The sequence below is a fragment of the Ursus americanus genome, chromosome 2, assembly GCF_024610735.1.
Source record: "Ursus americanus isolate L20-20 chromosome 2, mUrsAme1.1.p, whole genome shotgun sequence".
In the NCBI taxonomy this organism is placed as follows: Eukaryota; Metazoa; Chordata; class Mammalia; order Carnivora; family Ursidae; genus Ursus; species Ursus americanus.
Window position 1 is genome coordinate 99,110,109 of NC_142128.1, and position 24,494 is coordinate 99,134,602.

The 24,494-nt window shown below is 41.4% G+C and overlaps 1 protein-coding gene across 2 annotated transcripts in view; it reads right to left on the reverse strand.

The window, feature by feature from the left end:
- WDR26 (WD repeat domain 26) overlaps positions 1-24,494 on the reverse strand; it is a 41,323-nt gene that overhangs the window by 14,971 nt on the left and 1,858 nt on the right. Inside the window, exons 2-8 of one of the 2 annotated variants that reach the window (XM_045796942.2) lie at positions 23,624-23,723; positions 23,418-23,522; positions 17,936-18,072; positions 14,636-14,733; positions 13,356-13,512; positions 7,505-7,643; positions 1,584-1,724 (exon numbers count right to left, since the gene is read on the reverse strand). In XM_045796942.2, the coding sequence (XP_045652898.1) occupies positions 1,584-1,724; positions 7,505-7,643; positions 13,356-13,512; positions 14,636-14,733; positions 17,936-18,072; positions 23,418-23,522; positions 23,624-23,723 (877 nt within the window). The remainder of the gene's footprint in view (positions 1-1,583; positions 1,725-7,504; positions 7,644-13,355; positions 13,513-14,635; positions 14,734-17,935; positions 18,073-23,417; positions 23,523-23,623; positions 23,724-24,494) is intronic. The other variant, XM_045796931.2, reaches the window with a different exon arrangement.

Sequence of the window (24,494 nt, forward strand, 5' to 3'; positions counted from 1 at the left end):
ACTACATCACAATATAAAGAACAATGTGCAAACTGACTGAAAACCAAGTCTGTCAAGTAACGCACAGCAAAACAGTTCAGCTAGAACACCCTCTAATTGTCCAGAAACTCAGAATTGACTCAAAGGAAGACTACGGCAGCCATCGATTCTGTCTACTACTATATGATTAGGACTCCATACGTCTTCTCTTTGAGGGGGGGGAAAAAAAAAGCTTTAATGGGAAAAAACCCATTTTGTCTTTCAGGTCAGATTCATTCCAGTCTGTTCTACTGAGAAAAAGCCGTTTCTTCTCTTCTGGGCTTTGCCGTCCCCCCGAACCCAATCGCAAATACCGATGACACACTGGTTTGATAAAAATGGCCTAAAGGCATTTGGGGAACAACTGGGGATTTTAATTATGAAACGAACATTAGATATTAGAGAATTAAATGATAGCTAACGTTCCTGAATAAGATGAGGACGTGTTATATGGGGGGTATTACTTTCTAGAAGATATATGCTTAAGTATTTGGTGTAAAACATCGTATCTGTAATTTCCTCCAAATGTCCTGGACGTGGATGTCTGTGTATGCACGTCTACACGTGTGCACACATGCATGTCCACACGAAATATACAGAATGTTCATCGCTGAATCAGAGGTGGTGGGCAAGGGTCACCGCTGTCCTCCTCCACCTTTCCTAGTATTTCACAATTTTCGTAATGAAAAACTGGGGTTGAAACCGAAGTAGTAAGGGAGCAGTAACGAGACCGTCCTGCGTGACAGCAGGGCGCTCTGCCCCCTGCACACTTGTGCGCAGTTTCAGCTCCACTCTCTCAGTAAAAACCAACTCATGTACAGGTCCCCGAACTCACAGTCCTACCCCGTCAACCTACATGGTACACTCAGACCACAGCCCCGACCAGGCCCTTGTCTCAGGGCAAAAAAATGAAAAGAACAGCATCTAACCAGCCATCTTACAGAACGAAGTTAAAAAAAAAATTAAATTGGAACTATAAGGTTTCAAAACATAGTACAAAAATAATGGAACTTAAAGCTAATTTTTGTTTAAAAAAAAAAAAGGGATCCTGGATAAAGGTCAAGTTTTCATTTAGAAACAGTAACAGACTCCTTATTAAAAGTACTGAAACATCATTACTTTCCCTAAACTAGATCAGCATATTAAACACAGTAAGGAGATGACAGTATGACCTTGACCAGAACAAGAGATCTGGTTCCCTGAAGATGTTTGCAGACTTGAAAGGTAAGTTTTGCATACAATTATCAAACTATGAAACCACCGTAAAAATCTTCTCAGGGTAAAAGTACCACGGTAAATAGTACGAATTCCACAGTACAAAGCATAACATTCCTGAACACACTCTTTCGGCCTTCTTTTAAATACTCTATTCTGCTCAGCAGGACAGTTAAGTTGCTAAGCGTGGACACCTGGGCTCCATGCGCTGAATTCTCTTTTATGAGGTTTACACTCTGGTCACTGAGGCTGAGTGGCCGTGTTCTAGCGAGCAAGAACCAAGCTATAAGGAGAGCGTGCAGGATGGCCACGCTGGCCTGAAGGGCTCAGGCACGGACGAATGTGCTCACTTGTACATTCCAAAGCCAGAGCTCAGAGCAGTCGTCTGGGCCACAAGCGACCAGGTAGCTGTCATCCGGACTCCACGCGATGTACGAGACGCCGTAAGCATGTCCTTCTAAGGTTTTAAGCAGTTTTAGCAGGTGTGTATCCTAGGAGGGAAGGAGACGACGTGGTTAGAGTCCCCATGGTCCATGGTTTTCTCGCCATCAGAACTGAAATGGCTGCAAGGATATATGCTGATGATGTTAAGTAAACCTGAGGACCTTTCCCCAGACTTGACCTACTTCCCCCTACCTGAAGCCCCGACGGCTTGGTTCACAAAGCCTTGCTCACACTACAACACCCAGTAGACGTCTGCTACACACCAGGCACGGGGTGCTGGATGGAAATACAAAGACCACACAGGCTTCACGCCCGCGAGGCTTCCAAGGAAACCAAAAGCAGGTGCACTAACAGTGACCTCTTATTTATGAAAATGGCTTGACTGAGAACTTCTGCACCATGAAATTCACCCTTCAAAGTATGCAATCCCGTGACCTTGAGTGTGTTCACGGAGTTGTGCAGCCACCATCACTATCCAAGCTGAGAACTTTCTCGCTGCCCCACAAAGCAAGCCCATGCTTCCCCTCCCCCACGTCCCTTTCTCCACAGATTCGCCTGTTCTGGACATTTCACACACACGGGATCCTACAACGTGGGGTGCTCTGTAACTGGCTTCTCTCACTCAGCGGAATGTTTCCGGGGTTCATCCATGCTGCAGCGTGTGTCAGTAACTCACTCCTTTCCGTTGGCCGACAGTCCTTTCTACGGACATACCCTACTTGGTTCATCCACTCAGCAGCTGATGACCGTGAGGCTTGTCTCCAGTTTTTGGCTACTATACACAATGCTGCTAGAACTACAGACAAGTTTTTGTGCAGACCTGCGTTTTTGTTTCCTTTGGCTACACACCGGAGTGGAGCTGCCAACTCCAGCTCTCGCGTTTTGAGGAACTGTCTCCCGAGTGTCCACACCACGTCCCCTTCCCGCCAGCAGCGCTGCCGCTCTTTAGTGGTACTCAGTATGAGCACTGGTCCCCAACAGTACCTCGGCCAATTCTCATAACCTGAAGGTTAACTATTCCTCCCCTCCCCCCTAAGCGGACACCTTTGCTTGAGCCTAAGGGGTTCAACTTTAGCCTGTGAGTGCTGAGCTGCTGAAGACTCTTAAGCTGGTGAATACATAACAGAATATTTGGTTTTAGGAGAACTTGCATGACGATGTGGAAGATGAATCAGAATGAACAGACATGGGACACAGACACCCCTCAAGAGCCGACATGAGCCATTACAATTAAGACAAGAAAACAAGGTCCAAAATGAATAAAGTCTTGACTGAAAGAGGTCAGATCAGAATGTACTTGGGACATAAAATATGTATGACAGGAGACAAGAAATGTCCAAAGACAACATGGTTTCTGCTGTATGGGGCAAGGATAGACGTGCACAGGAAACGGAGCCAGCGGGGATTTGGCTGGAGGTGGCAAAAAGCCATGAGTTAAGTGTTAGACTTTGGTCAAAGACTGACTGAGACCAGTACTGGGCCTGTGGAAGTCTAATGGCGAGGACCCATAAGCAGTTAAAAATGGGTCTGGAGGGGTGCCAGGGTGGCTCAGTCGGTTGGGCATCTGACTTTGGCTCAGGTCATGATCTTGGGGTCCTGGGATCGAGTCCCGAGTTGGGCTCTGTGCTCAGAGGGAGTCTGCTTAGTCCTCTCCCTCTGTTCCTCCCCCCACTCGTGTTCTCTAATAAATAAAGTCTTAAAAAAAAAAAGAGAGAGAGAGAGAGAGAAATGGGTCTGGAACTCCTACGATGAAACTAGGTTGGTAATTATTTTGCCAGAAATGTCACTGACAAATGGATGTGTTTAATGCACTTTGTTTCTTCACCGGACCCTACGTTTATCATTTATTCCACCACCTAGTCCAAACCGCCATGTCTGACGAAAACGAGCTAACACTGCCACTACCTCTGATTCCTCCCTGGGAGAAGGCTAACAGGCACCGCGGGTCAGAGAGGCCGGTGTAACCTCACGAGACGTCCGGGCTTTTGGATGCGCTCACAGTGGTGCTTCGGGGCCACACAAGCAGTCTCCTCTAAACTCATGATGAACTACTTCAGAAGTATTTAACTAAAACACTAATTGTTTCAGCACACTAATATAATCCTGTAAAAACTAAAGCTGAAAAGAAACGGGAATACAAATGCGAGACCTTCACAAATACAGTGTCTCCACACTAACCCACCATGTTCATGGAACCTACTTCACTGTGCCCAGATTTTGGGTCGGGAAGCTAAAATGTTTTTGGGGTGGAAAGGTAAGAAAAGCTGTTAAAAGAAACCAGGCTTTGGGATCACATCACTTCAAATCTTTTTTTTTTTTTTTTTTTTTAATAAAGTAGGTGTGGAACCCAACACAGGGCACGATCCCACAACTGTGAGATCATGACCTGAGTCGACGTCAGGAGTCAGACTCTCAACCAACTGAGCCACTCAGGTGTGTCCATCACCTCAAATCTTAAGGTCCTTCTCCATGTATTCTGTTTTCTATCCATTAAAACACACACACACACACACACACACACACACACACAAAACACATACTCAAAAAGATCACCAATTTTCTTATTAGTTTTTCAAACAGTATTTGACATAATAAAATACGATCATACCGAACTCTAAAACCCACGGCATCTCAGGCTGGCATGAAAGCATTAACCCTGCGTTTCCCAAGCTCATCTGGCCACTAAAGCCCTTTACACGTAACCCCAACTCCGACAAAAGCGCTCTGGTCTAAACTCCGTAGCCAAGTACACAAGATCCTGCTTGACTGGCGGCTACCAACTCCGCTAACCTCACGGGCCACTCTGCAGTGTAACCTCCTCCCTGCGACTGCCCAGACACCAGCCACGTTCTCCTTTCCCACGTGTCCCGGGGGGGCCAGTAGTTAATGGTTTTGCCTCAATGACGATTTACTCCTTCTTCTGCTACGACTCACTCGTCTTACTTTCCAGTTCTGGGGGGTTTCTCCCTTGAGCCCCTGTGGCACCCACTACAGAACAATTACACGGCACTATCATGAGCTCACGGTAAGGCCTCGCATAAGCCTATGCTCAGTAAATATGAGCTAAATGAAGGGCACGGGTGACACAGTGCTGCCAAAGAAAACCTAATAAAGCATAGTTTGAGATGCTTTCTGTTCAGACGTCTTGCAAATAATTGCTGAAATACGACTCCTCAGAACGGTGTTCAGAGACCACGATCGGATCCACACAATTTTTCTAGTCTGATTTCCCACTCTTTGCCTTACCCATCCTATCCTCTTATTGGACAGTGGGGGAGGAGAAGGTAAGGTCCCTCTCTTCCCAGAATGCCCTCTCCTGTCCCTCCCTGTGCTGTGAGCATCGAGGCTCAGACCAGGCGCTCTCACCTGGGCAGCGTTCTGCGCTTTCGTGACACTTTGCACGTCCTGCGTGAAACATACTATGGGGTGTTTATTTCCTTTTCTACACCGTACGTTCCTTTCCCAGGCGTTACCTGCAGCCTACACGTAGTCAGTCAGGGACAGAGGCAGGGATCCTTGAACTTAAATGGGAGGACAAACGCACATCTTTATTTTCATTAACCATAGGCTGAAATTCAGTATTTCCTTCAATCTTGAATGAAGGCAATCAACAAGGTAACAGCAGGTGATACACTCAGTGCATTAGCCTTCTCTGTATCAGGTGACTGTTAATAAAGGACTCTCAAATATTTTCGTACCACATTATAGTTGTTGCAGCTATCTTGAAATATTTATGCTCATCACTACTTCAAAATTTGATGGTTGTTAGCTCTCTTGCTAGAATCTGTTATTTTATTTTTTAAAAGATTTTATTTATTTGAGAGAAAAAACAGCCAGCGAGAGCGGGAACATAAGCAGGGGGAGTGGGACAGGAAGAAGCAGGCTCCCAGCAGAGGAGCCTGATGCGGGGCTCGATCCCAGAAGGCAGACGCTTAATGACTGCGCCACCCAGACGCCCCTAGAATTTGTTGTTTATTTATTTATTTTTAAAGATTTTATTTATTTATTTGACAGATATAGAGACAGCCAGCGAGAGAGGGAACACAAGCAGGGGGAGTGGGAGAGGAAGAAGCAGGCTCATAGCGGAGGAGCCTGATGTGGGGCTCGACCCCATAACGCCAGGATCACGCCCTGAGCCGAAGGCAGACGCCCAACCGCTGTGCCACCCAGGCGCCCCAGAATTTGTTGTTTAATGTGTTAATAAAAAAGAAACATATTGGGGTGCCTGGGTAGCTCAGTCAGTTGAGTGTCTGCCTTTAGCTCAGGTCATGATCCCGGGGTTCCGGGATCGAGCCCCATGTCAGGCTCCCTGCTCAGCGGGGAGTCAGCTTCTCCCTCTGCCTCTGCTCCTCCCCCTGCTTGTGCTCTCTCTTTCTCTCAAATAAATCTTAAAAAAACAAAAAGCAACATATTGTTATACTGGATCTGTTTTTATACTATTTTGATAACCATATTTCAATAATTGGACTTCCTAGATAATTACTATGTAACATACACTTTAGTTTACTATGCGTTTTGATTTATGCATTTAACAACATCATTCTGCGGGGGGGTCCACAGGGTCATCAGACTGCCAAAGTACTACATGGTACAAAAAAAGAATGCCTGCTTCATGGCAAAGAATAGGTCTTATTTACCACCTTTCCATCATTCATAGCATATTGCAGGTACACAAAAATTGAGGTATGCTCTCAAATTTGATTCTCTTTCTTTTTAAAAATCAACTCTATACCCAGTATAGGGGCTTGAATTCATAACCCAGAGATCAAGAATTAAATGCTCTACTGACTGAGCCAGCTGGGCGCCCGACTCTTTTTTTTTTTTTTTTTAATTTAAATATTTTATTTATTTGTCGGGGGGGGTGGAGCACGCACGCACAAACAGGGGGAGCAGCAGACAGAGGGACTTGGGGCTTGATCCCAGGATCCTGGGATCATGACCTGAGCGGAAGGCAGACCCTTAACCAGCTGAGCCGCCCAGGCACCACCCCCCTATGGCCCGTTTCTCTATTTTTTTCAATGTAAAAGTCCACAACTTTATTTGGGACTAATATCATATTCTAATTCTAAATTTTAAAATAAGATGATTTAGTTATGATTTAAACCAAGTATTTCTCCTTAACCTATTTAGAGGCATGTACTTCTTTTGATAGGTTAATAAATGTTCCATTGGCTAAAAGAAATGGAAATACTTATTTCTACAAATCTGTAAGTCATCTTGTTATAAACAAAGACAAAATCTGATTTTAGAGAGAACTCAGAATTTTAAATCCAGAATACAGTACTTTTTGTATATAATAAGGTGGAGGAGGTGTTTAACAGAAGTTCCACAGATCACACAAGACAATGAAAGATTTCAGAAAGCAAACGGTAACGAGTCTTTCCTAACTTGTGACAGAATGGTAAATCGAATATTAACAAAGATACAAGTGGGCAAGGGGCACGAAGAGCAGCAGGCCTGGAGTACAACTATTCCCGGATTTCAGTCTAACTTTGCCACTTACTAGCTCTGAGAGTTTGGGCACTTAACGTCTACCTCAGTTTCCTGATCTGAAAACAAGAGATGGGAGTGTCTCACAGAGTTATTCTGAGGACTGAACCAGATCGCACACGCACGGATTATTAGCACAATCACCAGCACGCACTTACTGTGTATATGAATTTACATATACCACCTAGAAAACACAGGAAGAGGTAAGACATGACAAAAATGACAAAGAAATGCTCTTAGGAAAGAATACATTTGTATATGCACACTTAGAACATATGTGATTAGATGACGAATTACCTTTTTTGTAGTCTACAGACACACGCACCGGAGTACGTACCGGATCAACTTGCCATATGATAACTGTGGTATCTTTCGATCCTGTTGCTAGTTTCGTGCCATCATTGGAGAATTTACAGAACCACACTTCATTACAATGCTCCGTAAGTATCTGCTGAGTATAACATGGGAACTGCCTCCTAAAACAAAGAAGTCCACACATAATTATTCTTTCAAAATAGAGTAATCTAATAATGAAAAAGGTGAAACAAGTAATAAAACTTCTCTGGGTACAAAAACTTTAAAAAAAAGATATGAATGCCTTTGTAGATCTTAATCGAGTTTACGGCGGTATGTTGAAGACAGGTCATCACAACATTAGTCAAGGCAATCTCAGGGGAAATCAGTAATCTGAAGTCTGCTTCAATGTACAATTTATTCTTTTCCCCTTTCTCAAGATTAAACAAGAGTAAAAGCATTTGTCCATTACAGAATTTTTTGGCCTGATTAAGTCAATTCATATAAATAAAAATTAATAATCAGGGTTTCAACTTTGTATAAGTTGGCCAGCATCACGAGGAATGTGCATTTTTATTTACATAGAAGCAACTTGATGTGACAAAAACAGATGAGGCACCGCAGACAAGTTTGGGTCACGAGCTTTCATGTCTTTGGCGAGTCATTTCACTCCTTTGAGCCTCAGTTCCCTCATCTAGAAAAGGAGATTAATAGACACCTAACAGGGTTCTTCTCAGGGCAAGAAAGACATCTACAACTCCTGGAACGCAACAGATACTCAGAGGTATTTCGGGGGGAGTAGAGAAGTGCAACAGAGGGAAGGGGCTGCAATGGCTAAGAATAAAGCCTTAAGAACAGGGGTCAGCAGAGTCAGAGAGACTTTGGTTCCAGTCCCGCCTCAGCCACTTACTAGGTTGTTTCCCAGAAACCGGGAAACTCATTTAATCCAAGTCTCAAGTTTTCCAACCATAAACTAAAGAGAACAGTAGCCACGTCATGAAATTCTTTATACAAGGATGACATACAAGAATGAGATGATGAAGGCGGGGCATTTACAGGGAGCCCAACGCCTGGCTGGCATTTCCTCGGCGGCAGCTACTAGATGAGGGGCAAAGAACTCTACGACTTCTGACTTTGAGAGGAAAGGCGACCACAAGAGTGACTGTTCGCAGGAAGCACTTTTCAAACCATGTGTAAACTCACTTTTAAAAACCATTCTAGGGGCGCCTGGGTGGCTCAGTTGTTAAGCGTCTGCCTTTGGCTCAGGTCATGATCCCAGGGTCCTGGGATTGAGCCCTGCATCAGGCTCCCGGCTCAGCGGACAGCCTGCTTCTTCCTCTCCCACTCCCCCTGCTTGTGTTCCCTCTCTCGCTGGCTGTCTCTCTGTCAAATAAATAAATAAAATCTTAAAAAAAAAAAAAAAACCAATAAAAACCATTCTATCCTCCTCCAACTTCAACAGCAGCACCCTCCACTAGAGCTTTCTGTGCTTAGAAAGGTTACGCACTGTTTAACGTCTAACCAAGGAGCCCTGGCCGTGTGTGGCTGCTCAGTACTTGCAATGTGGCTAGGACACCTGAGGAACTGGATTTTTAAATGTAATTTTAATTTCTTTACTTTTAAATTTAAATGGCCACATGTAATTAGTGGCTACTTTCTGAATAGTACAGCACTCTATTAGAGTCTCTGTAAGATTATGAAAGTTATTTAAACATTAGTGGATAACTTTTCTTTCTTTTGGGGGGGAGGGAGAGGGAGAGGGAATCTTTTTTTTTTTTTTGAAGATTTTTAAAATTTATTTATGTGACAGAGAGACAGCCAGCGAGAGAGGGAACACAGCAGGGGAGTGGGAGAGGAAGAAGCAGGCTCCCAGCGGAGGAGCCCGATGTGGGACTCGATCCTGGAACGTCAGGATCACGCCCTGAGCCGAAGGCAGACGCTTAACGACTGTGCTACCCAAGCACCCCGGGAGAGAAAATCTTAAGCAGACTCTGCCCTGAGCTCGAGCCTGATGTGGGGCTTGATCTCACGACCCCAAGATCATGACCTGAGCCGAAACTGGGAGTAGACGTTCAACCCACTGTGCCACCCAGGCGCCCTATAAATGTTTCTCTTTTTAACTGAAGTACAGCTGACATGTAACAGTAAATTAGTTTTGGGTGTACAACAGTGACTCTACCACTATGTACACACTACAAAGTGTCCACCACGAGTCTATTACAGTGTTGTTGACTACATCACCTGCGCTGTGCTTTTCATCCCCATGACTTGGCAAACTTTAAAGTCTGTCTTAAAAAGTGGTCTTTCCTATTTTTTCCCCAACCAATCTATAATTTAAAAATCTGTCTTATCAATTCACCAGCCTGATAAGTAATATATATTTAAAACTAAACTAACATTCATTGTTGGGCACACAGAATCTACCTTGGCATCTGGCTATTTGGAAGTTGATTTAAATTTTCAGATTGTCTAAAAACTGCTTTAATTTTAAATTATTATTCTATACGTGAACTTAAACAGAATCGATACCAGTTGACATTTATGAAGCACTTACTACATGCCAAGCACTATGCTACACATTTGTAAATAATACTGCTAATTCTCAAAACCACCTTGCAAGGCAAGTACTATCTTCACGAGGCTCAAAGAGGACAAGTAACTTAAATACCATAAACTGGTAACTGAATTAGGTTTAAACCTGTGGCTGACTCTCCAACACCAGTTTTCTTTCAAATATAATTTTTTAAACTGCATTTTTCGAGATCCTGTTGGATAAAATTCCAGTCACAATAAGTACTTTCAATATCGACAACTGTTTCCCCACCTCTTACAGGTAGTAATCAATAATGATGTCCTTTACTCAGTGAGAAACACTTTACATTTAGGCACAAAACACACAATAATTTGAAAGTGTAAAATTGATCATGAATGAAAAGATAGATCTAAAATCAGAGTTGTAAAATGTCCTTAAGGAAGGACCATTTCATAATCAGAATTTAGGGCACAAATAATCCAGTCTATTCACAATCAGTTGTAACTGCAAGTCATTAAAGGGGTATTTAAATTAACATTATTGTTATTATTTAAATCTTTGAAAAAGACTAATTAACAGCCCGGGTTTACTAAAAGCCTAATTTTAAACATATACAAATGAAAGTTGATGACTTTGTTTTTCAAGTAAATTTAAAATTTAAGATGGTGTTAAAAAATATCAGTACCTTCCCAAATAAAATTGAATAGTATAGTATTATAATTAAATTGAATCTTAACATTTTATGCTTCCATAAATATTTCCTAACAATCCTTTACTAAAAAATGAACACTTATAAAGTTACCTATGGAAACATCCTTCCACTGGTTGCTGGTGAAAAATACCCCATTAAATTTAACCAAATATATGTATACACTGTGAAAAATACAAATACACAATCTAATGAAACTCTTCAGTGCTGATTTGGGTTTTAAAAAGTTACAGTTCACTTATTCATAATCAATTCTCTATTCTCCAGAGAAAAGAGAGAAAACTTTGTATTTAGATTTCAATGCTAAAAATTACTTTATAAAGAGTTTTCTAGTTTCAGTGCTAATCTAATTTCTACAAGGGAGTAAAGCAGATATTAAAAAATATCAACCTTTCTTCTGAAGACCTCTAGATGAAAGAGGAATACTAGGAATTAAATCACATTCAGGTTTCCTTTTTCTAGTTCAGCAAATCCGTAAAGACTGCACACACTAACTTCTTGCCGGACACGTCCCTCCTCAGTGTCTGACTCTGACGGTCTGGCTTGGACAGGCTGGGGAGATGGCAGCCCCTCACGGAGAGCGGGAATTCAAGAGGAAAAGCAGACTTTGCAGGACAGTAAGAGGAGAGGGGAGTTCTACTTCTGACATGTTGCGTGGAAAGTACTCAAGCAATGCACACAGTTGCATGAAGGTCGAAAGGAGATCAAGCCCGCGGCTCTACCCCAGACCTGGCCTCCATCAGAATCTAAAGGAGGAGGGTGGGAAGACAAAGAAACCTTCTGGAACACACCCTTATTAAAGGGACAGGTACAAAGGAGGAGCCTAAGAAGCAGCCAACAGTGAAACAGAGTCTGCAATGTTTTCGAAGTCAAAGGAAGTTTCAAGGCAAAGTAGTCAATACTATAGAAAGGTCTGGGTGTAGTCTGCAAAGTAGTCACTGGATTTAATAAAGAAATTGTTCCTCACCAACACCAGCAACAGCTGTGGTGGTGTGTTGGCTGCAGAAATCTGAAGAGTGAAGGACACAGATACTGTGAATGCACAGAAGGGCCTTACTTTAAGCAGCAGCCTCTAAGGCGAGCGTGTGTGTGCATGTGTGTGCGCGCACGTGTAGCGGTGACTGGCAGAACCACAGAGTCAAAGCTTTGTTCTGTTTTTAGAAGATTATTGGGAAGCCCTGTCCGTCAGTGGTTAGTTCTGAAGAGCGTGAACTTTCGTTCCTACGCAAACCTCAGGAGTGCTTTCTACGCGGCTTTAGAGGAGAGGTTGATCCCTGTTCTGAGGTGGAAAAAGTCGGACTAAACATTTTCCATGATTTCCTTTCACAGGTACTGTAATAGAAATCAAGGCACTTAGGAAACACGTGGGTCACATTCTCCTAGATTTCAGTTTCCACTGACACCTCCTGAACCATAAAGTCTACCCTAAATCCTTTTCACTGCATTCCACCAGCAACACATTAACAAATCAAAAAATGGTTTGGGTTCACATCTGCCTTAATTTTAACACTGGTCTCAAATTCTCTAGAGGAGCTGTGAAGGATAAAACCATATACTCTTTTAAAATCTATTATCTCCTACCTCTATTCTGAAACTCAAATGACAAGATTAAAAAATTCTCCTAAGCAAGTTAAGAACAAAATCAAAAATGGCAAAAAGGAAAAGGATCTCTAATCGCTTTGTTTTAGAACATTTAAGACGCACACCATGTAATTATCCAGTACGTTAAGATGAATGATACTTAAGTCACTTAAAGCCAACAGCTCGATCATCCTCAGGTTTTCGCTGCATTTCGGGAGGGACAGGTGAGAACTTGACCACATGTGAAGCAGTTTATGCACACACCTGCTCGACATCACCTCCGTCACCACGCACACGCCCAAAACATCTACGGTTATTCCCAAAGCCTGTACTTGGTCTACACTCTGGTCCTGCCTACGCAGGCCACTTTCAGTACTTCGTCAATGATCTCTGCTGAAGAAACTGGGCACGTGTACTACAGCTGTTCATGTGGGGTTCCCCAGACCCAAATCATTTCCCTCCTGAAGTGTGAAAGTTCAGAATTAATTTTTCAGTATCTGAAAAATTAAAGTTCTGCTTTATTTTTGGAGATCGTTATTAAGATAGCAGGCACATTTTCTCTGAGAATACTCCTAATACCTAAAGTGGAGCTGAATTATGGACATGGACAACTACGATAACAAAACCCCAAGAGAAAATACTTTGAACCAAGTATTTCCATGATCTTTATGGGCAGAAAATAATCAGGGCCCTTGTTAAGATAGCCACAACATCCAGAAAAAGTCAGTCCATGACTTCTGGCGTCCAAGGACAGGAGACCCTCCGGTCGCCGGCATCCCCGCCCAACACTACTCACAAGCCCTCACAAAGATGGCTGGAGAGACACAAAACCAACCGACCCCCAGACAAGAAGAGGAAAACTAGACTTTCCAGCTTCCCAAGATGCAGTTCACTGCACAAATGTGTGCAAATTTCTCTTCCAGTGTCCCCATCAGTAGGTTCTAGCTCTGCTCGGGAATGCTAACTCAGACCCAAATGGTTTCACAGCGACCGGATCAAGCTCCCAACAAGAAGACATTTCAACAGAGCTGATGCTGAGTCTGTGACACGTAGAAGAAGTCTTTCTCTTACCTACTACACACATGATCTATAAGCAGAGACACGGAATCTAGGTTACTATCGAGTTTGGTATTGTGATACAGGCACCGGTCCCGCTGCAGCTCCACCGCCTGCCGCAGGAGAGTCTGTAACCGCCGCGGGGGGAGCATCACTGACGGCGGCAAATACGCTGGAAGACATTTTCAAAAAGAGAAGTAACAATAAGCATTAAAATAACAAGATGGTATAACCTCTGATTTAAGACATTTGTTCCCCTTCTGTGGCACTTGGCCCCGCCCTAAAAATATTATGTTCCTTAAGAGCAGCGGCAGGAGAGGCGACACAGCAGGAGCTTTAGGAGTATTTGTCGGCAGCTATGGCGATGTTGCCACAAAACTGAACAGACAGGATGACTTTAATTTGTATGTGAATTTCTAAAAACAAATAAAAACACAAAGTAAGCCCCCCAAAGCCCCACTACCAAGAAACCTCCCCCACCGAAAAGCCAGTGACGATGGAGAGAAAACCTGAAGATGACCGTGTACTAGAGGGAGACTAAGCATCACTGACAGTGTGAGAGAACCCCCCCCAACAAAGGACCAGCTGACACGTGCGGACAGGTGCCAGGTCTCATCAGATTGCTTCTAACGCCGAGGATCCTGTGAAAACTCAGGCAATGACTGGTGTTTTGATGCGGATACCCATCTCTTCCATGCCTCACACCTCCCCAACCACACAGTTTTCTGGTTCTTAGGATCTCTACTGCCATACCTCAACGTGAAACACATAGAACATCATGATTTAACCCGAGAGGGAAAAAAGATCATCTCTATAAAAGTGTGGCAAAAATAAAACCCCTACTCTAATCTGGAAGGTATATATAACATATCTGGGGTGGGGGGGCAGAGAGGAAAACAGTTTACTTAAACCTGGGCCTTCATATTGAAATCTACAAATATTTAAAACACTTGTAGTTTACATTTTGGGTTTATGTATTTTTTTCTTCCAACCACAGCACTTTTCCCCCAAACAAAATCTTAACGGGAGCATTACTGCATAACACAAATGAAGAGAGAACTGCTCTGGGACCTGCACCCTCTCCCCCGACTCCCAAGGAGGGAGCTGCTTCTCAGACTCCATGGCAGAGTTTGGAAACCTTTGCTTTAAAGGGCTTAATGGCTTTTCCCTTCTTCCTCATGTAACTGCTCACTGCTCACCGAGAGTGAGTCTGGATGCAAGTCTTCCTGATCAATTCACAGTATCTCTTTCTAATTAAGAGAAAGCACAGAAACATCAAAAAATAAGACTCTTACTCTGCAGTTTGTCCAACAGTTTGGATCGGGAAGCTGTTCCTTTGCCTTCCCATTCTGCTTTTGCACGTAGGTCTTCTGCATGGCTACACATCAGATACCTAAAAACAGGACAGAGAAAGCACCAAATATCAAACCCTTTTCTTTGGATAACATAATAATAATTTTTCATAATTGAAAAATATCGATCATATGTTTACTAAGAAGTATCTATCAAGTTCTTACTAAGAAATACATATCAAGAAGAAATTACTACAGTGGACCCAATACATTAATATAACCTGGCACCCGGATATATTTACTAAAATGTAATACAACAGTAATAGCAAAATATATAATGTTATTGTTATGACATATTATCATCTGTTAGTAGAACATACTCCCTCGTCTGTTATCATACGTCATTCTGTACATGGGGCTCTTACTGTGCACCAGGCTCCGTCCCCAGCACTCCACATGTACTATTTTACTGAATGTCCGCCACAATCCTGGGTGAAGCGAGCAATGGGATTCTAACTTCACAAATGAACCACCCAGGACATAGAAAGCTTAAGTAACCAGCTTAGGGTTAAGAGGCAAAAAAAGGGGATATGAACTCAGGCATTTTTAGCTGCAAAACTTGCTCTTAACTACTAAGCTAACTGAATTGCTTCGCAGTAGTAAAACAAAACTCCCCCCAAACCCCAAATAAAACAAAAAACCCTTCAAAGATATTTACACTAAGTTAATTAAACAAAAACAACATACCTTCAAGAGTTTATCATAAACGTCACTCAAGAAATGGTATAATTGGATAATCATCCTTGGGTCATCCTGTGAAAGGTATTGAGATCCCAAAGCAGAAACTTTGGGAACTGTTTTATTACTCACTATATGTGCCGAAGGAGGCATAAACGCTAAAGTCATGGATTCTGGAGAATACATGAGGCCCCCTGCTGGAAGTGTGACCCTGACCTTGTTCTGGCTCTTCTCAGAAGAACTGGCTTTAAAAGTAAAAGAAGTGAAGGCATTATTCAGACATGGAGATTAGACCTGGCGAGTAACTCTCCTGCTACTTTGTCTGGTACTCTGTTCTCAGATCTGTTCTCACTTGTAAAAAGGGCATTAAATAGGGAAGTAAGGATTAACTAAGATAGAGTATACAAAGTACTTGGTCCACTATCTGGCATACAGGTAGAGCTTAATGAATGGTAACAGAAGTATCAGAAACCTCTCAGTTGATGTGTCACCTCCTCTTTTTCTCAACTGCATGAAGCAAACTGCATTCAGTGCTGAGTAAGTTACTCGCCTCTTATCCAGGAGCAGAGAATTGCTCTCTTGCAATTTATTTAGTATTGGGTACCTTAGCAGATGAGAGCTTAACTTTGTCTTACTAGCATGAGTAACTTGATTCAAAATACGCTACAAAAGAAGCCTGATGTTGCAAAACTAATGGTTTCTAAAATAACTTTTTGGGGGTAAAATTATTATCAATACTTTTATGGAAAAATTGTTCACTTTTTAAATTCTGCAAAAGACAGCTATGATTGTGTTTGCCCCTTTTGCAAATATACATTACACCTTAAGGGTTTCAAAAGAAATATCTGTTTATGGGAAGCTGTGTGGCGTAACTGAAAAGACACTGGGCCAATGGGAAAAAAACCCTGGGTCCTTACGCCAACTCCACATCTGGCCACCTTTAGGCCATTTCCTTATGGGAAACAGTCAAGGGATACATTGGGCGAAGTTCATTTTGGAATCAAAACTACATGATTAAGTTACACGTTCTGTTACCACAGCAAGAAAAAATTCATCATGTGAATAGTGTTTAGGTGATACAGAAATCAGACACCTTATCAAAGAGGTAAACAGAACCAGGTAATCTGTCAGCTACGGTAGTAAGACACCCAGCATGCTGCACCATTTGAAGACGCAGTGGATGAGGACCAATGATTCCGCCATCAGTCAAACCAGGCCTGGAATCCTGGTGCTCTGCTTTATCAACTATATCGTGGACTGGTTACTTCACTTCTCTGAGGTTCCGTTTCCCTTTCCTCAAAAATCCTAAAATGAACCCTATACTTCTTTGGGTCCATCGTCCTGTCCATTATTTTGTATTTGCAAACTCGTTATGTGTCAATGTTGTTCTAGAGGCCCTGGCCATGTCATATAAAAAAAAATGCTATTAAGAAAAAATTAAAAACAGTGAGGTGACAAGAGAACACCGGGTAGGTCGTTTTAGGAGAGGATGTTTGGGCTGGGACCTGAGAACCTAGTAGCCAGCTGTGGAAAGATTAGGGGAAGAACATTTAAGATAAAGGGAAGTGTGAGTGGCTTGGCCAGTTAAGGAACAGAAGAAACATTAATGTCGCTAGAGAGTAAATGAAGGAAGGAAAAGATGGCGGGGAAAAGGTCAGGGACTCCGCAGGCTTGAGCAGAGATTCTGGATTCTAAGGGTGCTAGAAAGCCAGTGGGAAGTTTTAAGAAAGGGCGAGAAATGGCTTAATGTATGGTTTTACTTCTGTATTTATGTGGCTGCTATGTGAAATGTGCATCATTAAGGGAGCGAGAATGAAAGAATGGGACTCACAGGATAGAATTTGTGGAGATGGGGAGAAATGGACAAATCTGGGATGTTTTAGAGTTTGGCCAATACAGGTCAGAGTTAAAAGATTTAAGAAATGCAAGGATGAGGTTTGGTTTTTGTTTGGACAAAGGTCTTACTATTTACTGAGATGGGAAAACTAGAGGAGGAGGGGGTGGGGGTGGGGGAGCCTGGATTCGAGAAGCTCGCTGTGAACATATATCTTGAGACACCTAAATGCAGACCGTCAAGGAGGCAGTCAGATACATACACCCGGGACCTGAGGTGAGAGCCTCCGGCAGACAGACGGTGTGTGAGGGGACTTAGCAGGGTGTGTGGAGAACAGAAGGGGGGTGTCCAGATCTGAGGCCTTGCCCCCTGACATGGAAAAGAATGGACGTGAAGATCAAGTGAGAGCATGCACAGGAAATGCTCAGCAAGGACCCAGGGCGGGACAGGCGCACGTTAGGAAGAACGTCCCACACCGCACACTGGAAGCTTCGCCGTTCACTGTGTGCACAGAAGCTTATGCCACAGGGTTTTACAGAAGACTATGAAATGGCAATACATGTTTCTTCTTTCTTTCACCCACTTAAGTATCTCTCTAATATGCAATGCTTCCCAGGAGGACAAAGGTAGCTTGAATGCGTTTAAATGAGTGTATCCAGACAAGTATCATCCAGGGACTTAGCACGATTCCGATCGTCCGTCACCCCAGCGTCAGGAGCCGGCGTCCTTACCCGCTGAGGACGTGAATGCGCTCCGTGTTGTACTTCAGGGGTGTCAACTCGCAGCGCAGGACTTGAAGCGCCTCCAGGACCTTGCCGTCCTCCAGGTACTCCAGGTACTTCTGCTGCAGCAGCAAAAACTTCATCCTCTGACAGGACAGAAAGCAGCGGTCAGGGGAAAAAAGTTGACGGAAGGTTCAGAAAATGTTTGTGCCTAAATAGAACAGTAGAAACCATTCTACTATGCCCTTTGAAAATAACGTCTTTAAGATGACTCAAACTACTTTGGTTTAATAGAGTCACGGTAGATTAAATGTTGACTTTGCTCAATTCCACATCTTAATAAAACTCTGCTTTGAACAAATAATCTCAAATTAGGTAAGATCATTAGCGACCAAGGCATCAACAGAGGAAAAAATAAACTCTGCCCTTAAAACATTCACCCAGAATTTCATTTCTTGCATGAAAATTCAGAACTATTCCAGGTATTCCAATTTGTTTTCAAAGTCTGACTCTTATAATAGGGCATTAGGGGGTTTTATACCACAAGTTTTGAAAAGATGGCAAGAAAACCGGTTAATGGAGGAATTACTTAAATCCTACAATGTGAGAGAAGGACTAAGCAGACTGCCAGGCAGAACCAGAGCCTTGGGGCAGAGCCAAGTTCAGGCTTGGCTTATGGAAGTAAGAAGAGCTGTCCAGCAAAAGGCCTAGGGGTCCACGTGCAGAGTGGGCAAGTGTGAGCCTAATGGCCTCACTCTCACTAGGAGGTCTACTACACAAGACTGATCCGAAAAGTCTGCAAAAGGAGTCAGTACTTGTCTGTGTGTACTGCTAACAGCCTGATCGCTGATGCATTTAATTACAGGCACAGACAATTATGATCAGCTCTTCTCCCCCAAAAAGGACAAACTGTTTCCAGCTCATGGTGAAGCATTTTCACATTGAGTTTTTCTCTGAAATGTGTTTGGCTCTAATACTTTTCAATGTCCCTTTACTCTTATTATACTTTTAACTGGAAAGCGATCATCACGATCTTAGCAGCTTTTTTTTTTTTTTTTTTTGCTAAAGAGAGATACTTATGAGTACCAAGTTGGGAATTTTTTACAATAGAAGACCACTGCCTGGAAGGATTCTTTCATCCTCTCTGCTACCTGCGGCTCTGGAGCAAAGCCGACGGAGGCAGGTACAGAAGTCAGTGGATGGAAAATGTCAGCCATATTTAGAGACCCCAAGGAATACAGTGGTCAAGATTTTAAACCTACTTGAAAGAAAAAACCAAACAATAGCTTTTTCTTCCTCAGTAAAACATTTAAATATGTATATGCTGCTGCCAAAATGGTGTGGAGAAATGATCATTTCTTCAAAGAATTAACAGTACCATGAACTTCTCTGCAAGATTTTCTAGTAGGGAGTATTCAGAAGAAAGGCATTACCTATAAGCCTCTAAAAATGGTTTCTAGGGAAAAGTAAACAAAACAAACCCCGTCAGGTAAGTGAGACCTACATTTAAACACTTCTTTTGTAAGATGCATTGCGTATGTTCAGTGGTAATCTAAACTTAAATCTGTAACTAATGAACAGAAAAAATTTCAAACTATGAGATGAGCTCCTGTAACTAGGAAAACTACACCTACCAAATTTTACACATCAAGTTAGATTGACTAATGAATACTTCAGAAACAGATCAGTTATCAAGATGAAAAGTGTGCTGAAAAGTGTGCTGCTGTATGTGGAGCCCAAAGTTAACCTTTATTATGTCGAAGAAAAAAATACTCCAATGTCTGTCAGGTGACAAAAGTCAAAAGACTAATAAAATCAAAGGATTTTATATTTGAAGTTATTCTGGATATTCTCACCATTTTATCTCCTGAAAACAACTTCCACTCTTTACGGAATGTAGAGTTTATATATTTCCCTTTACTGACACTGTCACAGCTTCATTTCACACAGTGTTTCTGAGAGTTTCTCAAACTTGAGAATCAATTCAGGTGCACAATGTTTTCATTCAAATGCCGTGTGGAACCGGCCAGTAATGTGTACTTGATTTCTCCACTCAATTATCTCAGCAATTGGAAATTTGGAGAAAATTACTTTTTCATAATTTATTTTTGGGGTGTCCACCGTGAGGTGCTAGGCACAGCCCCCATTCCAATGTGTGTAGGGACAGTGCCCCAAGTGCTATTTCCCCCTTATTTTCCCACCAAGATCCTGCTGGAACATGCTCCTGTCTTTCTAAGAGGCAGAGGCAGGGCGGGAGAGGAGGGCAGGGGGAAACTGTGAGGGAGGCCCATTCAAACACCTATTTCTGGATATACAGGACATGCTCTAAAGGCAGTGCACAGACTCTTTTCCAGGAGTCATTTTATCCCGATTAAGACAAAGAATATCCTCAAATGGATATCGAATCCTGGTATGTGCATGGCAACTCGTCTGCTGGCCAAGCACAGCTAGAGATTTGGTTGAAAGACAAAATGTTTATTCTCCTAAAAATCAGTTCAATTTGTATTTCACACATATGAGAAGGATGGAGATTAAAACTGCATTTTACTTCCCAAAATTTAAAGCATAAAAATGTAAACACAATTTCAAGAAAATAAACACCTTTCACTAATGATGTTAATTATTTAAAGTTTTAAAAAATCAGGTAAAACTAAAGTTTGCTGAGGTGGGGACAGAGCTTTATGAACTTTTTTTTTAAGATCACAAGCTCCTTAAATGAAAAAAAAAAAAAAAAAAGAAAGAGGCTGAGAAAAACAAACTGCCCTTAATAGCTCCTCCCAGCTCCTAATGAGACCTCTGTGAGAGTACTTCTGTTCTTTGATAATTTCCCAGCGTTGTTCAGCCCAGGGTGTTTGTCTGTCTCTTACTATCCTATAGGACCGTGAAAGACAGCTCCACATGGTAGATCCCCCCCCCCATCCTACCTACTACTGGGACCGCTGTACCCTTTCCTCCCACTCAACTGTCCTGACATCCATGTGAAGGAAAAGCCTGAGGCTGCGCAGACTATCCAGGGCGGGCTCCCAGCTAACTCAGGAGTGGTTCTGACTAACTCTGCAATAAGGTTATAACCAAGTTGTATCAATTAAACCATGACTCAGAGGAAAGGGGAAATGAATTATATTTAAACCATGGCTTTCGAAGACCTATTTAACTTTAAAAAACAGTAGTTAATTCTGTCCATGAAATTAGCATTTGGACACTTTTCTTAAGCACATTTCTATTATACCAAAAAATACAAATTTTAGACAGAGGAGTTCCCATGTTACTTGCCTCTACTACCCTTCCAAACTCCTTCGACGTGGCAAAGCACATTTGAACCCAAACTGAAAAATGTTGATTAAGGAGCTCACTTTCCAGAAGATCCAGAGCAAATTCTGCTATTGCTGATATCATCTGACTGGAACCCATTAAGAAATATGGGGGGCAGGTGGGGAGAGCAGAGTAATAAAAATGCTCGGGCTTAAAAAGTAAAATATAATTTTAGTTTTGATTAAATCATCAAATGTGTCAGGGCATACAGTTAAAATAATTATGTTAAAAAAAAGTCCCAAATAGTTGTCTTCTATGGTATTATTACAGCTACCCTTGGATTGGGTTCTCTTCTGGAGATGGAGTGGGGGAGAGGAATACAGCTGAATACAAACGAGAAGGGTGAAAAAAATGCTGAACTGAATCTTAAACCTGGAGCCCCTTTCGTTGTACAAATACCTAAACACTTTGACAGTGTGAGGCTCAGCCAGAGATTTAACCTTCATCTTTTATTAGATACTGGAACGTTCTATAGTCAGAAAAGGCTTTAAAAAGAAAGGACTCTTCCTCATTATCTACAACTACCTTCCTTGAGTTTACATGTTGCTTCTAATGAAGGTTTCAGGTGAGACAGTCATAATCTAAATCCAACACAGAAGCCATACATTTCTATAAACAAGTAAGAAAAAATAGGAGTAACCCTATTTAAGTTTTTACTACTAAATTACAAACCTAATTTGAAGTGAAGCTTTAAAAAAGGCAAGCAATCCTCCCAGAACTCACACATTTTTTTGTCTTTATTTTAGGGTCACCTTCCATTCCGTCAGAGCTAATAATTTATGAGAAACTGCCCAATTAAAATATACTTAGGTTCCTTTTTTTTTTTTTTTTAAATCTCAAACACACTGAGAGGGAAAAATTTAGTTGCTGGGAAATGTGTAGCCCTTTTAAATATAGGTGTTTATTTTAACTTCTGTGTTTTCATTTTTAATATTTAGCATGGAATTGATCATTCCATGAGTTAATTTATTATCAATCATTTGATTTCATAGTAAGTAAAAATTTTAGTTTTTAAGTATTTACTGAAAGCAAAATATATATATACTAGATCAATTTAAATTAATCCGTATTTGTTCATACTTGTTCGCACCTTCAATTCACCTGAAGTCCATTCTCTAGGATTATATATTGTATAAAATTATATTATGAACTTGAAAACTTTTGTAATTAAGATTCCCCCCTCCAAAAAACACCCAAAAACAAAAACAAGAGGCTCTATTAGGTTTACAAAGACAGCAAGATTAATGTTTGACCCAATTAAAAAAAAAATCAAAAGGTAACAGTAGTCATTTACTAATATTTAACAAACAGCTGGTTTCCCTACTTGACTTCCTATTGGCCTTCTTTCCCTCCCCCACCAGACAGGAAACTGCTTTTGACAACAAATGAATCAGCTAGAAGTTAAAAGGCCAGCAGCCAGCAGCTGATTCTTCATGGTTTCCAATGGCAAGCACTTAGAAAAACTTATCCCCCTCCTCTCCCTCACCGACATCTACGGAAGATTTAAAGTCTATCAGTAGAAAAGTTTCATCAAGATTTATGAAAGAAGCTAACAGGTTAGACTATGGAACTGATCTTGTCAGGGAAATAAGGCCTGTAAGTAGAGCCCAGTGGTCCAATCTGTACACAAACTCTCCACCAGAGTGACCCACATTATACACCCTTTGACACTGTCAATGCACACAACTGGAATGTAAGAGTGGAAAATGGTGAGCACACCAAAGGAGTTGTTTTGAATTAACTGTAATGCCCAAAGAATAAAAAAACCAAAAACCAGTACAATTAATATATGAGCTACTTAAAGCTATAGGATATACACATCTAAATACAGTTCCTCTGCCAGCATGTTCAGTATAAATAATGTAGAAGTGTAATTTATCTTTGATTCCACAAATATAAAACTGCTATTAACAGCACCGAAAGCATGAAGATCTTTCAATTAATTTCTAGAAGCTTAATTTATAAAGTAGGTTCAAATGACACATTTACTAAAACATGATTTTTAAAAAGATAACACTCAAAACTTTAAAACATCAACACTCATCCTAGTTTACAAACTTAATTATATGAAATTTAACTATTTTTAGGCCTTATCTTTTACAAGAGGCAGAAGCCTAGAATTATCAATAACCTACTAAAATAAGCATGAATGTGAAACTAAGAACAAAAGTGTATTTACCACAATTATTCCCAACAACGTTTGAGAGATTTCAAGTGCGCCTCTTACCACAATAGCATGAGGAGAATGCACTAAAGGCTTTAGTTCATTCAGGTCATTTTCTGCCTGCAAAAATTGGCATAAAAGAAAAACAGAAATGTCACAAAATGCACATTCCAATATATAATTTTAGCAGCAGTCACACAGCTCTATATGCCCTACTTTACCTTCTCCCAGTCTCCTTCCATGACATGATTTCGGAATTTGGTGGCAGAAGGATGTTCTAAACGACATCCTGACTCTTGCATGAGGAGATCAACAGTCTGGCTGCAGGAGAGATACAGTGTAAAAAAGACCTGGCCAACTTTTAGGATTCACTCTTCTAAATAAACTAATGTCCATAAAAACAGTTGCAAAAGTTTTCAAGCTAACCTCATGATGGAGAAAAAAAAGAAATCAATAGTTTTTTTTTTTTTTTTTTACTGTGCTTGGCTCAACAAACTTGCATTTTTAAACGGCCACCGTGATGGAGTTTTATCTAGTTAAGCTAAAAGCCTTCTTGAAACCAGAATCAAAAGAGGTTCTTCCAATTTTTACCATTTAATGCCTCAGAAGTTTAGTGAAGTATAAAATCTCCAAGAACATGTTGTAACCCAGTGGTTAAATAAATAAAAACCAGGATCTCCGTACTAACCACGTTACAACATCTCAAAAGATAGAAACTGTTAGCTCCAGACAAGGAGAGAGAGATGACCTGGGTTAGGGAAGGGCCTTACATCCAGAAGTGATGTTTGCACAGAAATTCTACTAGGTCAATCTTTAAAATTAAAATAAATTCAGCATCAAAAATCACTCTCTTTCTCTCTATACTAAAAATAGCAAATTTACTATGGTGTAGGATCCAAACAGTCACGAGTTATTTCCTCCTGCTGCTGTCAGCTTGCTTCTTGTCTCAGTAACATGTTCTGTTAGCATTTACAAAATCTGTTTTCATACTAATCCTTCTCCTTAGGGAACAAAGTGAAATCTTTCTAAGATCTATTTCTCTTTGAGAGCTGAAAAGATTTACCAAATGCAGTTTGTCTCATCAGATATTTT